Genomic DNA, 18,600 nt, shown 5'->3' on the forward strand with positions numbered 1-18,600 from the left:
TTTTATGTCTCTAAAAATCTCTACATTTAATGAAATCAGAGCACTGGAGCTTCTCTAAACTTCATTTTCTTCTCCAGTCTCAAGTGCACAGAGATTGAAATAGAATGGATTTTAGCTATAATATATTTTCTAGATCTCTTTATGGAGTGTCATGGTTGAACTATTTTTGTTATTACAATTCAACAAATTCTAGTGACTCTCTATGGTATCAAGGATCAAATATGAAATTTTCTGCTGCTACCCTAAACTTTTCATAACTTAACTCATTGTTGCCTTTTCAGTCTTATACTTTACTCTTAAATATTTAATTTTTGATCCAGTGATCTCCATCTTCTGGTTGTTCCACTAACAAGGTGCTTTCCCTCTTGATTCTCTATATATTTCCTGTGGCTGTCCCCAGTGCATGAAATGCTCTCTCTCTCCTTTGTTCCATCTGCTGCCCTCCTTCGCTTCCATTAAATCCCAACTACATTTTCCTTTTGTATTGGAAGCCTTCCACACCTTCACTTAATTAGACTTCTTTTCTTCTGTTATTTCCTAGTTAACCTAAGTAGAGGATTCTGGGAAGTAGAATTGGGAAGCAGGTTGGTAAATTCCAAGCTCTTCAGATTTCCTCTACAAACAGAACAAATTTATGCCTCAGGTTGAACATAGGTGAATGAAAAACAATGAAGATTTGGGGCAGAACACCTGTCCTTCTAGGATAACCTGAGAAACTCTGAAGACCCCAGGCTGGGATTAATCTATGTGAAGTGCAAATACCTCTGGGCTAGCCCTGCAGAAAGAGTAAGTGAGAACCCCTGGGGCTAATAGGATTTGGCTGGAGTCTTAGCTCAAACCACCAGAACTTTCACTTCTGGGACACTAAGAGGAGTCCAGGATCTAAGGGAACCTCTGCTGATTAGGAACCCCAGGCCCAGCAGCGTTGTGATGCTACCCTCGGGGAGAAGGAACCAGCATAGGTAAGTGCAGAAATAGGGGAACAGGGACACTACTGACTGATGGCATTTTCAGCATGGGGGAGCTCTTGGTTTGAAGTTCCAGGTCACAGGGGAGAGCTGAAGTGAAGCCTAGAACACCATCCCTTCACTCCAGGATTTGAAGTGCTTACATTAATAGTTTTTATTGAAAAAAAAAATGAATAAGCAAAGAAGAAAGACCTCAAGGAGAGAAACTTACTAATAGAGACAATCAGGATTCATGATCAGAGAGACATTAAAAAAAAAAAAATAAAAGCTTCTCTTACTCCAAAGAGTAATGTTAAATTGCTCCCTGCCCAGAGAGAATTTTTAGAACTCAAAAAGATTTCAAAAATCAAATGAGAGAGATTAAGGAAAAACTAAAAACAAAAAAACAAGCAAACAAACAAACTAAAACTAAAATTAAAAAACAAAACAAAAATAAAAACAAACAAAAAACCCTACAAGACTTAAACAAAACAAAACAAAATCCAAGAAAAATAAGATTATGAAAAAATGTAACTAAAAACAGAGATTCAGAATCTTAAAAGAACATTCTTTGAAAATTAAAATTGGGGAAACCAGTGAAGTGATAAGAGACCAAGAAACAAAATATAAAGAAAGAAAAAGAAATAGAACAGAATGTGAAACAACTTAAGTAAAATTTGTTTGCATATATTTAGTCCTTGAAGTCAGGGACTATGTTTTGCCTCTTTTTGTTATCTTTAATCCTTAACATAGAGCTTGGCATTCAGTAGGTGCTTAATAAACACAGATTGTTGATTACCTAGATACCTGGCCTCAGAGACAGGAAAGGTGATTTCGGTTTCTACTTTTGAAAGGTTCTGTCTGTGTTATTCTGTGTAAGTCATTTTCCCTCTTGATCTAAGAAAAGTAATCACATGTGAATTCTCATTTCTTTTGGAGAGCACTGCTCATTGATTAACTATCTTGTGAAAAATTTCTCATAATCCCCAGAAAACTTTATTCCTTCTACTCCTCTTTTTGTTCTGTTTCTCTTATTAGAATATAATCTGTAAGGCACTTAAACAGCAAAATGAATATATAACTTTTTTTTTTTTTTTTTTTTTTAAGTGAGGAAGACTTGAATTCAAGTCTGGCTTCAGATATTTATGAACAGTGTGGGCAAGTTAATTTTTATTTGTCTCTGTTAACTCTGTAAAATAGAGATAGTAATAATACCTAGGTCCTAGGGTAGTTGTGAGGATTGAATGAAATAGTATTTGTAAAATGGTTTCCAAATATTAAAGTTAATTATTATTATTTTTTTTTTATTTGAGGAAAGAAACTATATTTGTTTTGTAATTTTATTCCTAGGACTGAGCAAAAGTAAGCCCTGTAAAAAATTTTCAACTATCCATCTATCTACCTATCCATCCACTCAATATTTAACTGTCCCAGGAAAATTTCTAAGGTTGTACATTGTAGATGAAATACTAACTCACCAGCCTTGAGAGGGGGAATTTCCTCAATGGAGAAAACTCAAGAAATTCCAGATTGGGTTAGAAAATCTCTTCCTAGATCTAGAACAGAGTTTAGCACATAGTGATTATCCAATGAATAGTTAATTAATGAATTAATGAGTCAGTCTCCCAATACCTTCTTCAAAGAAGTCTATTGACCTGCCTTCTCTCTGAAACTATTGACCCTACCTAATCTTAATCAATGACATTTTAAAGAAAACAATTTTTTATTTTTGAAGAGTTCTGTCCTTGATCCCATATTTTCATATATTCTTCATATGACACAGTAGAGACATGTGAGAAAAGGACAAGACTTTCTCCCCAGTTTTCAGGTGAGGAAACTGAGATTAAGATGTTCCATAGCACAGTGTGCTATGTTGTACTACAACTGGAACCATACAGAAACCCAAGAGACCCTCTTGGCAACCTCAGACCTGCCTTAATTACTCCAGGGCCAAAGAGTAGGCTACGGAGAACCCTTTTAGACAAGTCCAGGCCAGCTTAGGCACTTCTGAAACTGATTTTGGTTATAATTTACAAAGATCTTTTGAATTTCACAAGTTTATGACTTAATTCATTCTATCTCCAGATTAATATTCACCTAATTTGAAAAAGGAAGAAATTATAAAAATACACCAAGGACTAATGCCACTTGGGTGAAAATATTGTAGCATGCCCCTGTTCCTATCTACCAGGCAGAGAATTATTATCTGCTCAAACTACATATATGCACACTCAATTCTCTTTTTCTTTTCTTCTTTTTTTTGAGGCTGGGGTTAAGTGACTTGCCCAGGGTCACACAGCTAGGAAGTGTTAAGTGTCTGAGACCAGATTTGAACTCGGGTCCTCCTGAATTCAAGGCTGGTGCTCTTCTCAATGAACTCAGCAATCAACTAAATTTTTTCTTCACTATCCACTACATCAAAATTAAAAAAAAACAAACTATTTTATATGTAATTTTTATATGTAAATAAAATATTAAAAAGAAAAGCTCCTATAACATATCATAAAATGGCTATCCATCTGCTTCAAAAGAAAAATAAGATTAGGATCCAAGAGGGTTGGGGGGCATGAAATAAGGGAATTGGCTTCCTATTGAAATAGATCTATTTGCCTAAATTTGGATATAGAACTTTGGATAGAAATGATGGGTTTTTTCTGTTGATGGAAATGAATTAATGATGTGGTGCTTCCAGCAAAACTTAATTGCGTGCCTGCTTAAAGTCCTGACCTTCTAATTATTGTAGAAATACTATTTCCACAAAGGACAGCCAACTGTTTCACTGATATGGTTTCATGATTGTGGGAGTTAATGCCCAAAGAGCTATAAAACTGTGCATATATATCCTTTGATCCAACAGTTCCATTACTGGCTCTATTTCCCAAGGAAATCATAAAGGAGGGAAAAGGACCCACATGTGCAAAAATATTTGTAGCAGCTCTTTGAGTGTTAGCAAGGAATTGGAAAATGAAGAGATGCCCATAAATTGAGGAATGGTTGAATAAGCTGTGGTACATGAAGATAATGGAATATTATTGTTCTATAAAAAATGATGAACTAACTGATTTTAGAAAGGTCTGAAAAGAGTTACATGAATTGATACTAAAAGAAACAAGCAGAACCAGGAATACATTGTACACAATAACAACAATGATCACCTATAAAAGACTTGGTTTTTCTTAGTGGTTCAGTTATCCAAAGTAATCTCAATAAACTTTGGATAGAAAAGGCCATCTTGTATTCAGAGAGAGAGAACTATGGAAACTGAATGTAAATCAACAGGGAGGGAGGGAGGGAAGTTGAAAGGGAGGAAGGAAGGAAGGAAAGGAGGAAGGGAGGAAAGGAGGAAAAGAGGGAGGGAGAGAGGGAAAGAGGGAGAAATTATCTAGAATCACTGATTAGTCAGTTATAAAGCTTTTTCTCTCTTCTGGGATGCTTATAGGAGCATGTGGCATCTGACTTATATACCCCAAGTAGCCATCAAACTATGCCTGAAGTCAAGATTTCTTTAAATCCCAGGATAGGGGGTTGGCAAGGTTAATATGTAGCTTCTGGAATAAAAGATTAGTATCAAGAGTGTATTTATTCTGCATGGCATACTAGATATAATGCTTAACTTGGACCCTGCAATAGATGGCTTTAAATGCTGCTTCTGTCACCAACTGTGTCACCAGGAATAGGTCATTCAATAGCCCTTTGCCTCAAGTTTCTCAGGGTTAAAATAGGAATAACAATACCCATAGTATTTACCTCATATGGTTGTTATTAAGCTTAAATGAAAGAACGCATGAAAAATACTTTGCATGCCTTAGATGACTATGTATGTGTGTATGTAATAGATTTTTGGAGAATTAACCATGTGGCTCTCAAAAAGTAATTTAACCCTTTCTAACCTCAGTTTCTTCATCTTTACATTGGGGATTGGGGGAGAGAGAGAGACAATTGGACTTGATGATTTCTAAGGTACCTTGTAGCTATAACTCTTGATTTTATGAAATGATAACAGTATCTTCTAAAGCTGTTAAATAAAGGTTAGAAATTATTTGTTCTATTCAAGAATGGTGCATTCAAAGGTACTTTCAGTCTGCTTTTCCTAGGTTGGTATAAAACTCTCATTTTGTTTAAAACCCTACAGATACTAATTCCCTGGGCTGCCTAAATCCGATAGAAGAAGTCTAAGCTGGGATGCCTATCTGGCACCAAATAGCCTGCTTCCAAGTCAGAAATAATATTCGGACTCCAAATGGGAGTAAGGCTGTCATATTCATATTAACATAGGGCTTAAAGCTGAAAGGTGGTCTCAGAGATTACTTACTGGAAACCCATCATTTTCATGTGGAGAAACTAGGGTCAAAAAGAGAAAGTAATTTATTAAAGTTCATCCAAGGAGCAAAAAAGAGAGATGAGGTTTGAATTCAGGTCTTAAGCATGCAAAGGCAACTTTTAACATTTTTTTATTATGTAATAACTCTTCTCTAACAGGTATATCTGATTAACAGTGGATATGATATACATATCCTATGACTATATATGTGATAATACTCCTATTAATGTACTATTATAAGATGTATTATAATGCCCTAATTATGACTTTGCTCTTATAAGGGTACTTAGCACAGTGTAAATGTGAATTAAATGTACAGTATAGTCAGACTTTTCATTTTGCATCTATATGTATGTATAGCAAATGGCTACATAATGATCATATGCTATAATAGCCAACAGGGAGCAATCAGTCCTACCAAAGGTGAGAAAAAAACATCTGGGCTCTCTAGCCGGCCAATGAAGTGGGCTTCCGAGCTCCAAAATGTTGGGGAGAAGCAAGGGCACAGTAATAGTGGTATAACAGATTTTTAGGGAAGATTAGTTGGAGAGGAAGAAGTACATAAGTCTAAGAGCCCTTTAAATGGGCGCCACAGTGCATCGGGAGATTGAATGGTCCGGAAGTAATTTCTATGGATATTAGGACTGCCTTGTAGGTGGGATCCTGTCTATTTTGAGATAGCTTCCTAATGGGTGACTCTCTCGCTGATTGGCTGTGTGTGTGACCTCACAGGCCCTATGTAAGCCCACTGCAGGCAGCAGTCGCTCTCTTTAACCTGGCGCTCTTCACCCTGGCTCCCTAGCCTGGGTGGCCAAGCCAAGATGGGTAGACAAAAAAGGTAAGGGTTTTGGTAATAAACACATGGGTCTTCTGACCAGGTGTTCACTCGGGAACCAACAAGTCAGGGCATCAGTCAGGGCATTATGTGAGTAGGTATAATAAAGGCTTTTAAGATTACACGTGGCTGTTCTTGAGTGTGCTACTGGTTATTAAGCTATAGATTCAAGAGATTGTGGCCAGAGACCTTTGAAGGCCTCAGAGGAGGCGAGCTGAGTAGAATTCACACTGCTAAGCACAGTGGTCAAAGGTACTCTGGTGGGTCTAGGACAGACTAGTAATTGTAACTGCCAGGAGAGCACGTTACACATGGGGGTGTGTAGGGAGATGAGGCACACACAATCCCAATAATGATGCCATTACCACAGAGCATCATTATGTAGAGGAGAAGGGAGAAACAGAAAAGGAAAACCTGGATATTGGGGGAAGTGATTAAAACTTGGAACACAAACTTGAAGGGGCCAGACTTGGTAGGATGGAAAGTATTGGAAGAAGATATCTCACTATCTTCATTGAGCTTCTTTGGTCCCTATGAGCAAAGACATATACCATCCAATGGTAAGTGTGCTCAAGGGATGACTGTATTGGGACATAAGGGAGTTGCCTCTCAGTAGGATTTTTCTTGTCTACATTTTTCTAAGTTTCAAAGCAATGAGTCTAGAAGAATTCTTAGGGGATCCACTCAGAAGATCATCTATGAAGAATTGACATTTTCTAGTCTGTTATGTAGAGTGAGACCTCCTCTGTAAAAAAGATTTTTAATCTAGTTTTCAAGATACATCTTTCTATTAGTGGTAAGTGAAACTTACCATTTAGCATGGGGACAATATTATCTTTTACTTTGCGGCGTTATTTTGAGGATCAAATGAGATATATATATATATATATATATAAGGAGGATTCATCACGTGGAGCATATTCAAAATTGCTCTTGGTTCTAGTTGATTACTTGGAACATTTGGGGCCTACTTCTGCTCTTATGGTGGTTACACTCTGACAGAACATGGATTTTTTGTGACAACAAACCTATTAAAGTCTTGTTCCAAAAGGTTCAAAAATGTATTTCTCTTAATAGAATGTTCTTTATCTCTAGGAATCCAGGAACCAGAATTTCTAGTGTCAGCTTAAGTTGGTATCCAGCTCTAATGAAAGATAAACAGAAAGCACTGTGGGTCACTTTAAAGGGTTCTAGTCTACTTATTTAAAAAAGTTTTTATTTGAATACACATTTACCTCTCCTAGGTATAGAATCACAGAACAAAACAGAACAAAAAACACAACAGTGACATGGATCTAAACAATCAATACGCTAGTTGATATGTATTTATTAAGCACTACATGTGAAACTGAAGAAACTAAGGAAGTATGAATTGTGGGAAATGATACACTGGAGTTGTACTTTTTAAGGGCTCTATTTCTTAGCAACCATTGAGACTCTTAGCCTCCACCTTCACAGATTCTCAAAGGCTGCCTTCTTACTCATGGCTTTTTTCAGAGCATTTTTGACATCCTTGTTCCTTAATGTATAAATGACAGGATTGAGGAGGGGAGTGACAAAGGTGTAGACCAAGGCAAGATACCGATCTTCATCTGCAGGAGTGTTTGATGGGGGTCGAAAGTAGACCAAACTGCAGCAGCCATATTGTAGCAGGACCACAGTGAGATGGGAAGAGCAGGTGGAGAAGGCTCGCTGGCGCCCCTCAGCTGAAGGAATATTCAAGATGGCGATGGTAATGAAGACATAGGAAATGCAGATGAGCAGGAAGGGGGTGGTCAGCACAAGGATACTTATCACATAAAGGACAGCCTGTGGCACACGAGTGTCAGCACAAGCTAGCTGCAGGACAGGTGGTATATCACAGAAAAAATGGTTGATCTCCAGGAAGTGTCCACAGAAGGGCAGGGTGAAGACCAATGATGTGAGTGGCAGTGAAAGAAAAAGAGCCAGACCCAGGGGTCCAGCCACCATTTGGGTACACAGCTGTGGGGTCATGATGAGAGTGTATTGTAGGGGATGGCAGATGGCCACATAGCGGTCATATGCCATGACAGCCAATAGGAAACAGTCAGTGCTACCGAGGGTGGCGAAAAAGAACATCTGAGTTGCACAACGAGTCAATGAGATGGGCTTTCTTTCCCCCATGATGTTGGAGAGCATCAGTGGTACCAAAGTAGTGGTATAACAGATCTCCAGGAAGGACAGGCTGGACAGGAAGAAGTACATGGGAGTTTGCAGGGAGATGTTTGTGTACACAGCCCAGATAATGGCAGCATTCCCACAGAGAATCATTACATAGAGAAAAAGGAAGAAGCAGAAGAGGAGAACCTGAATCATGGGGGAAGAGGTGAACACCCTGAATACAAACTCAGTGGGACCAGACTGGTTGAGATGAATAGTGGCAGGAACAGACATGTCACCTATCAAAGAAAAATAGAAAGTCAAGCCAAGTTCCTGAATTTCCTTGATAAAATCAGCAACTCTTAATGCTATTTCTAAAATCTTAGACTGATAGAATCTTGAAGTTTCAATACATTAAGGATCCTTTGGCAGAAGTATCTTTAACTTATTGGTTTTTAATTTCACTATTTCATGGAGTGAGTAAAATTTCATGATCTCTCTGCTGCCATCTTTCTCTATCAGTTTAATAGTGTATATTATTAGTGCAAAACTTTCTATGCTTACTCTCTCGGCCTTACACTTGAAAAGGCAATTTGAGTCTTGGGCAGCCAATTGGCTAGCATCGTAAGGGTAATCCTGAGTGTTGTAATTTTTAACATCATTTCTCATGAACTCCCAACATGAGAAATTTTTCAGTATTACTTATTGATGGTTAATTAATTTGCTTTTTCAGAATTATATGTATTGAGAAGCTTTAGAAAAGATAGAAATTAGAAAAAATGCTTTTCAAACCTTTCTTCCATGTAATGGAGTCTTAGAAGAGCATAACCTCAAACTTAAAGTGCTTGATAGGTAATATACCCTTTGAACCTAGGACCATCCTTCCCTAATGCACTCTTGTTCACACACAGAGAGATATATGCATCACACAAACACAAATATCTACAAGAAAAGCCTCTCCAGAGATAGTCAACTCTAACTTCATTGATGAAGGCAATGAGAAAGTAAATAGAGGCTATAAGGTATAATAGAAGGTACCAAGTGGTACCTTCAGGGCCTAGAAATCCTTTTCTTTACTGGTACTTCTGGTGATGACATAATCAATGGATCTTGAACATGTTCCCTAGCTCAGTTGGGCCAGCATCTTCCAGGGTCAGGTTTATTGGCTGCTGGACCAAAACAGTGCTGGCATTGGCCATAAAAGTCAATTTTTCCTGCTGCCAGATACAGGAGTCTCTGCTACTGTCACCAGTAGCTCAAGACACTTTAGATGGTTCTTTGAACTATTTATTTACTTTTATTACTTTTTTCTTCTGATCTTTTGAATTCCACAAGTTTACCACTTGGTTCATTCTACCTCCAATTTAACATTCACCTTAGATGAGGAAATAAGAAAGCACAGAAAAGGTACCACAATAAGATCATATGAACATTCTAAGAATTATAATATGTAAGAAAAACTCCTATATACAGACTAATGCCATTTGCGGAAGAAAAGACTGAGTTACAAAGACAATTTGTTCCTTTTGTCCTTTGTTCAAGTGCATTTAATGAGGAAATTCTGGTGGCAGGATTTCAATCTAAGCCTCCAAATTATAAGATGAATAATGTAAACCTCTATTCATTGAGCTAGAAGATGAAGACATAGAAAAAGGAGCAAAAGTAGAAGAAGAAGAAAAAAGAATAGGTGGAAAAGGAAGATGGACAAGTGGGGGGAAAGATAGAAGAATAATTGGTAACTATACTCACTGTAGACTCCTCCCAACTGCTTTTCACACTGGAAATTTTGTTCCCAGGAAGTACCTAATATCTTCCCTCCTAAAGTTTCTAGGAATGGCCCTGAATGGTTGAATTCTGATAATTTTGTTCTTGAACTACCATCCGCTAGTTTCCCATTGTTAACCAGTCAATTGAAATTGGTGAGGTTTCACAAAATCGTGAGAAAGAAACAAGAGCAAGCAGAGTAGCTCTAAAATAATATCCACAAGCCAGGGGACATTCTTCCCTTTCATACACACAGTGCTTTTAAGGAGAGTCCAAATTTAATAATAAAAAAAAGTATTTGTAGTAGTTAGTAGTGCCTTTATAAATATTATCTCCCTTTCTGGCCACAAAATCCTAGGTGCTATTCTTATCTCCATTTTACAGATGGAAAAAAGAGGCAGGGAGACATTAACTGACTTGCCTGGATCACACACTCAATAAGCATCTTGGTTTGAATTTGCGGTCAGATCTTCCTGCCTCCAGGTTCAGCACTCCATGCAGTACAACACTTAGGCTTGATACACAGGTAGCCAAGTACACATGGAAAGAACACATGAGACTCTCAGGGAAACCTCAACTCCTGGCACCAGACTCCTTGTGTCCAATGCCAATCTTTCCAATTCTTGAAGACAACTGTTACATTTAACCAAAGTCATATGTTTTTAGCATATGACTAGGAAGCAAAGACTTGAGTCTTGGATCTTTTTCTACTTTTTACCAGTTGTCACATTGGACAGTTCTCAATTGTCTAAATAAAATGAGGGGGTTGGAAAAATTGGTCTCTTTCAGTTTTGGCCCCTTTGATCCTCTGAGGGTAGTTAAGTACCGACTTAGCACTTAGTAAGAACCTAATATCTCATTATCTCATTAGCACTTAGTAAGAACCTAACAGGGTAGAATTTTTTTTTTAACCTAGAAAAGATGGATGATCAGCAACATGTATTTGGAACTAAGTAGATCTCTTTTCAATGATGCAAACTCACCCCTTAGGACACATAGATTTGATTTGGCTATTAATATGGAAGACATTTTCATACTCTTAGTCACCAGTAGATTTTATCAACTACTACTTTCTCTATTCTCCATATCCAATCATTTCCCATCTCTCCTCATTTATTCTTATATAATATCTATTGCATGTACCCACGTTTTTCTTCAGACACTGCTATCACTCTGCATGAATAATGTAAACTTCTACTTCTTGAGCTAGAAGGTGAAGACAGAGAAGAAGGAGCAGAAGTAGAAGGAAAAAAGAATAGATGGAAAAGGAGGATGGAGAAGTGTGGGGAAAAAGGAAGAATAGTTGTTAACTATGCTCACTGTGGCTCTTTCTCCCAACTGTCCATATGCCTGGAAATTGCAACAGCTTTCGAGCTGGTTTCCCTGCCACGAGTCTCTCCATTCCAACCCACCCTCCCCTCGGCTTCCTAAAGCACACTTCCAATCATGTCAACTCTTCCCCCCTGCACTCAGTCTACTCCACTAACTTCCAAAGTCTCCAGAATTCAATATAAAATCTCCTTTTTAAAGTCATTCTTATCTTCATCTCTTCTTACATTTCCAATCTTCTAACCCATTTTACTCTATCACATATTCTGTGGTGCAATCACATTATTCTCCCATTCCTCCCACAAGACACTCTACCTCCCCACTGAGAGCATTTTTGCTAGCTGTACCCCAAACTTGAAATGCTCTCCCCCTCCAAACTTCTGCCTCCTGCCTTCTCTGGATTTCATCCCATTAAATAACACTGAAGAACTTGATAACGAAACTTGGCTTCTACCTCTCACCTCACATGATAAACAATTGGTGTGGAATGAGATATTTCAGGCATATAAAATAAAAGAAAAGGATATTTTGTTTGACTAAACTAAGTTATTTCAGGAAGGGTTCTATTGTGGCAAGATAGGAAATCATTGAGAAATGATAGTGATATGTATAAAAAAGGAATAACCTCAACAAAATTCTTTTGAAAGAAAAGCAGGGTCCCTTAGATGTGGTGCTTGAGATATAAAAGGGAAACTATTTGATTCTATTAGTTATATAGAGAATCAGAGAGAGTCTAAATTTTAAAAAATTACACTCCAAAATACTGTCCTGTTTCTTTGATCCTCAGAAGTCCTGGGTCAAAATCCTAAATCTGTTCCTAACTAGGACAAATTACTGCTTCTTTCTGAGCCCCAATATCTCTTCCTAGGATGAGACATGACAAGATCTGAAGAAAAGATCTAGAAAAAAATTGGACTACTAAAAGCTATGATCAAAGAAAGAACCTTGATATAGTAATACAAAATAATTAAAGAATATTCTCTTGAAGGGATAGAACAACAGGGGAGAGTAGAAATATAAAAAGCCCACCAAATAACCCTTGAAAGAGATCTTGCAGGTAAAACATACAGAACATCATAGGTAAATTTTGAAATTCTCAGATCAAAGAGAAAATTTTACAAGGTCTGATAAAAAAATCAAATATACTGGAGCTATAATTAGACTAACATAAGACCTATATGCAGCTACAATAAAAGACTTCAGGTCCTGGAACACTAGATATTGAACAAGCAAATGAAATAGAGTTGGGGCCAAAAATATTAACTCCAGAAAAATTATGTATAATACTGAAAAATCAAAATGGGCATTTAGCCAATAGATTTTTCAGGATTTTGTTGCAATCAAATCAGTACTCAATAGAAAACTTGACATATAATTGGGCACATTAAAGACTAATTTCAGTGACTCAGTGAAATGTGAAAATGTAAACTATATGAATAAGATTGTCATTGATAATTGGGTAGTCCAAAAGTAAAGACTGGGGTAGAGCTGAATATGATGTGATTCTAAAAAAAACAAAACCATGTAGAAAAACTGTAATTATGCTAAATGCAAGAGCAAAAAAATAGACACAGAGGTATTAAATGAGGGAGGAGGTCTGATAGGTCTGAAATCTTACTGGAATCAGGAATGTGTTAAAGAAAGAAATATATACCTTTTAACACCCTCCCAAAGCTATAAATAAATGAACGAGAGGGAAAAGGATAAAGCAGGGAAGAGAAGGATATGTATTTTATTAGGAGTTGGACAAAGTGTATATCATTAATGGGAAAAGGGTAAAGAGAAAGGGAAAGGGTAAAGATGGTAGCTAAGGGAGGGATCCTTGAGGTGGTGTCAAGGGGAGGTAAAGTAATAATAAGGCATGCTAATTAGTGGAAGTAAAGTAGAAGAATTAGCAGAAATAGGAGACAAGAGATAATGCATATATATGTTTATGTATATGTATATGTGGGCTGATATATATGTATAATTTTGTATGTGCATGTGTATATATGTATGGGTATGTGTATTTGTGTCTACATGAGTGTGTGTCAGCACAAATATATCCATGATAAAATTTAGCCTGCTTGAGGGAAATAGGGAGAATAAAAAAGTAAAAAAAGAATAAAATAAAAAAATGCACAGCAGAGAACACAAGAAACCCTAAAAGTAAGCAAAGGACAGTTCTGAATGCAATATGTTCTTTTATTATATATACTTTCTTGAAATTGACATTTATGTATTTTGAATTCTCTTATATTCTATTGTGTACCTGACAATTGTTTCTTTTTTTCTGTTTTTCTTTTTTCATTTAAGTTTTAAAGGAAAGAGAGAGAGAGAGAGAGAGAGAGAGAGGGAGAGGGAGAGGGAGAGGGAGAGGGAGAGGGAGAGGGAGAGGGAGAGGGGGAGGGGGAGGGAGAGGGAGAGGGGGAGGGGGAGGGAGAGGGAGAGGGGGAGGGGGAGGGAGAGGGAGAGGGGGAGGGGGAGGGAGAAGGAGAGGGGGAGGGGGAGGGAGGGGGAGAGGGGGAGGGGGAGGGAGGGGGAGAGGGAGAAAGGGAGAGAGAGATATCTTAAGGTCTCTTCTAAAATCTTTGGACTTCCTGACCTATATTCCACTGATTTTTTCCTGATGATAAAACAGCAGATTTATCCAAATGCTTGGTGTTTGACATGTAGGAAGAATTTAATGAATATATGTTGAACAGAGTTGGACTAAAGTAAGCTTCTGGGTTACAAAGATTCCCTGAGTCTGCATGTGGTGACTTCAAAAGACTGTGGAGTCTAGGGGATAATTTTCCTTTGTACTTAAAGCTCCTCAATTTTGGACTTATTGAAGATTAGGAAGTCATGCAATTCAATAAACTGATACCCAGAATATGTCCAAAGACTGTGAGGAAGACCCTTTCTACCTTGGACAGCTCTTCTGTGGAGGATTTTGGTAATGTGATCACAAATGGCTCTATTTTCATCAGAACGTGTAGAGGGAAATTCCTCCTCAGTGTGAGGGCAGAGTAAAGCACTCTGTGTTTGCAATCAGAGGATAGGAGTTCAAATAAGAGTTCTGCATGATTTTTCTCATTTGCTAATGAAGGGGCTGGACTAACTGAATTCTTATGTCTCTTAGAGTTCTAAATCTATAATTTTATGATTTTATAAGACAAAAGTTCCTTGAATTATCTTCTGGACAATGTCCTGGGGACTCTGGTTTTAGACCTCTTTAAGAAAAATCAAAATTTTAACCACCTAATGAATTACAAGTGCCCTCAATCCTGTCCAAAGGGAATCAGTTTCCTCATTAGTCAAGTTAGGCTTGACTATTCACCTTGCTAGCTTCTTCCAGACGGCTGGATTAAATGTTTACTGGTGCCTGAGTCTACGTAAAATTGTCACAATTACAATCACAAGAGGATGGAGCTTTTACAGAAGCTCTGTTCCGCCTGAAGAGCTATCCTTTGAGTCCTTAAGAAATGCTCATTGAATGCCTATTACATGCGGTGTAACATGTGTAGTGCTGCATGAGATGCAGAGGAGCAGATGCAGGTCCCTTCTTAAGGACTGTGAGACATATCTTGTGTCAACTGGGAGGGACTCTTAGAGGGTAGTGCTGAAAGGAACATAAAACATAACACATGGAATGCATCAGAGTTGGAGTCAGGCCAATGAGCATTTATTAAGTGCCTACTGTGTACCAAGAATTGCAGTTTTTGAAGAGTAGCTCACACTTCCACATTTTTATAGATGAAAAATGAGGTCCAGGAAAGACAAGTGATATAGCAATTGGGCAGCAAAACTGGGTATAGAACCGAAGGGACTTGAATTACAGTGAAAGGCTCTTTCATTTATACTAGTCACTTCACGGACATATTAGTGATTTTCCTAAACGTGAAGATGCAAGATTAGGAAACAGAAAAGAATTTCAGTGTGGCATAGTGGAAATAGCTGAGCCCCATCTTGGACATGGTATAACTGTGTGACTTCAGGCAATGACTCAATTGTTCTAGACCTCAGTGTTCATTTTTGTAAAATGAAAGAGTGATTACCACTGAGCTTGAAGATATTCCTCACTTCTAAAGTAACAACAAAAACAACTACCATTTGTATAGATTTTAGGTTTGCAAAATGGTTTGCTTATTTAAATGAGCTTGATTAATAGATGACATCTATGAAATCATTACAGAGATTGAGTAGAAGCAGACAGGATAGTTGATGGATCCTTCTAAAAGGATGATACCAGAAAAGCTTAGTCTAGTGGACAGAATCCCAGTTCTGCCACTGGAGGATGTTAGTTTCAAGCCTAACCTTGCTAAGGCAAGTCCCTTATCTATACGTCTCTGATTTCTCATAAAATAAAAGACAGATTAGATCTATGATTTTTTTTATCTGAACTATTTTTTCACATCTCAATAACATTATTTCAATGTAATTGATTTCTGTTGTATTCCTATTGATCTCATTTGGTGAAATTAATGATTTTAAGAAGTCAGAAGTCCATTAGCTTTAGCAGGCTGCCAAAGGGGTCTGTGAACTCCATAGCTACAGAATCTCTAAGGGTACCATCCAGTTTTTTAAAAAATATGATCGTTATCTAGACAACTAAATGAAAATAAAGAAAAAGGTCATATTCCTTACCACTATCCAATGCTTCTGACTCCATGAGCCATCTAGCAAAAGGCTCTGATCCAAAGACTGTCTTGGCCATGCAATGCTTTGACCTCAGTCCTTTCAAAAAATACATTGATATTCTTCAACCTCTTTGTTTTATTTTCAATGGAATGATGACCCATGACTTTCCAAAGCAATAGAATTTACTGGAAAGGAAAGTGCTTCAGTTCTATGCCTTTGCTTTCTGATTTGATTTCATTCAGAAGACAAAGAGAGACTTAGGTTCCCTTCATTACATGGTGACCGAAGAAAGTCAACACTTTTAATGAATGGAAGTGATCACGGATATCATAGAGTCTTCCTAGATGCAGTCTATGCTGTTTCACAACTTAAAAACCCAAATAAGTACAAGTTTTGGTGTGTCCATTCATAGTGTTGCTCTGGCTACTTTGGCAATGTAATTGAGTTTTTTCTTTGAATAATTTCTCATGGGAATGGTTTGCTGAACTACAGGAATTTTCCCCATGGTCCCTCTAAGAGAATCCCAGGCAAGATTAATGGGCACTGATGTGGAAGCACTACTGATATCTAGGGACTAATAGGAGGGAGTCTCATTCTTCTGTCCTCTCCTCCCTTCCATCAGGGGCTTCCCGAGGCCTGTTCCAGTTTATCTTAGTAGTGGGTTATCCCAGCCCTGGAAGAGCCTCGTATAGAGATCAGGAGACTGGGATTACCATCCCAGTTTGGTTACTGAACAAAGTATATAACTCTGGGGTAAGGTACTAAGCAGTGGTTCCCATATATATAGTTCCTCACTTGGCCCTTCTTTTTTTTCAACCAACATTTATTAATCATTTTCATAGGAGAACCTGATACCATAAAGCTCCAATATTGTCTTCAAAGAGTTTCTAGTCTGGCGTCATTCCAGAATAAGTTCATTTCTTTTTTTTTTTTTTTTTTTATTGACAGGGGCTGGTTGACTTTTTCTGAGCTAAAAATTTCAGCTCCCAAGGGATATGGTAAAATATGGGAACATCATATAATTATATTGTTTCTCAATTTGGACATTTGGACAAGATGGTTCTTAAAGTGCCTTCTAGCACCAAATCTTCTGACTCTATGAGGGTGATACAATAGATTTGGAGTCAGAGGACCTAGATGTAGATCCTGCCTACTATTTACTTTTGCACATTGTTTTCTCCATTAGAGTATGATTTACTTAACAGTAGGACTTTTTTTGTTTTTGGCTTTTATTTTTATTTTCAGTGCTTTTCAGTTTCTGAATAATCGCAGGTACTTAATAAATATTAAACAATTTTCTCTTTTCTTGTAGGTGACTTTAGGATGTTCCTTTATTTCTTTTGACCTCAATTTTGTCATGTGAAAATGAGAGATTTGAAGTAGATCATAGGTTTCCCGGTGGCTTTGCCTGCCTTGAGTCTTTCCCCACTTCAATCCATCCTCTATTTAGTCATTAAAACACTCTCCTTAAAGTGGGGTCCTTTTATATTCCTATACAACCCACAGTCAATAACTGCTGTGGCTCTCTATGGTTTCTGGGAGCAAATACAGACTTTTCTACTTGCCACCCAAAACCCTTGATAACAAATCTTTGCTACCTTTTCAGTCTTTTTACACTTTACTCCTCAATATTTAGTCTTTGATCCTGTGATCATGTTCTTCTAATTGTTCCATTAACAAGAAACTCTTCCTTTTGGCTCCATATATTTTCTGTTTCTGCCCTCAGTACCTGCAATTGTCCCTCATCTCCTCTTCTGGGGACCTCCTTAAGCTTTCTTTAAGTCTCAACTGAAATCTCCCCTTTTACTGGAAACCTTCCCTACCCCCAATTAATTCTATTACTTTTCTTTTGTTAATAATTTTTTATTTATATGTAAAACTTGCTTATATGTATTTATTTGTGTTTTTTTTCCCCTTAATAGTCTGTAAGGTCCTTGAAGGTAGAGACTGTGTTTTGTCTCATTTTATAGCTTCACTATTTAGCACATTGCCTAAACATAATAGGTGCTTAATAAATGTTGATGAATTGCTTGGTTGACTAGAGATCTGTTCTCAGTGGCTGGGATATCTGGGTTGAAGTTCTACTTCTACTGTATTCTTTCTTGAGTACCTGGGGAAACATTTCCCCCTTTTTCTCTAGCAAAAGCAATCATGTCAGTATTCTCATTTTTTCTGGAAAGATCATTCTACTCATTGATTGGCATGTAGTTCTACTCAATTATCATTTGAATCCCACTGGGAAAAACTCTCCTTCTTACAGTCCTCTTTATGTCCTGTCTGTCTTATTAGAACTTAATTCGTGAGTCACTTAGGCAGAAAATATGCGAGACAGAGGATTTTCAATACATAATATATAAGGTTCCTTCCAGATTTAATTCATGTTCCTATCATGCTATATTCCCTAAGTAGAGAATTGAAGGATATGCCAGGGAATATAGAGTGCCATTTGAAAATGGGCTAAGTCTTTATGAAAAGTTTGTATTTTTATCCTCATTTGGTCTCACAGATGTAGGGTTGCAAAAAATATGACAATTTGAACTCAATAAATTTGTTAGATGACAAGCATTTATTAAACAAACAAAAAAACTAAGCATATATAAACTGTGGGAAATGATGCATTGGAGCTGTGCTTTTTAAGGGCTCTATTTCTTAGCAATCATGGAGTCTCTTAGCCTCCACCT

At 37.4% G+C, this 18,600-nt stretch overlaps 1 protein-coding gene across 1 annotated transcript; it reads right to left on the bottom strand.

Moving 5' to 3' along the window:
• Nucleotides 1–7,555: 7,555 nt before the first annotated feature.
• On the bottom strand, nt 7,556–8,518 carry LOC141547849 (olfactory receptor 10Q1-like). Its single transcript, XM_074276499.1, has one exon. The coding sequence runs from the start codon at nt 8,516–8,518 to the stop codon at nt 7,556–7,558; it is 963 nt and encodes a 320-aa protein (XP_074132600.1).
• Between the last annotated feature and the right edge of the window lie 10,082 nt (nt 8,519–18,600).

This window comes from Sminthopsis crassicaudata, chromosome 6 (assembly GCF_048593235.1).
Source record: "Sminthopsis crassicaudata isolate SCR6 chromosome 6, ASM4859323v1, whole genome shotgun sequence".
Lineage (NCBI taxonomy): Eukaryota > Metazoa > Chordata > Mammalia > Dasyuromorphia > Dasyuridae > Sminthopsis > Sminthopsis crassicaudata.

Bases quoted from the DNA above. Each gene is read 5' to 3' on its own strand.
- LOC141547849 (XM_074276499.1), bottom strand. From the start codon at position 8,518: ATGTCTGTTCCTGCCACTATTCATCTCAACCAGTCTGGTCCCACTGAG.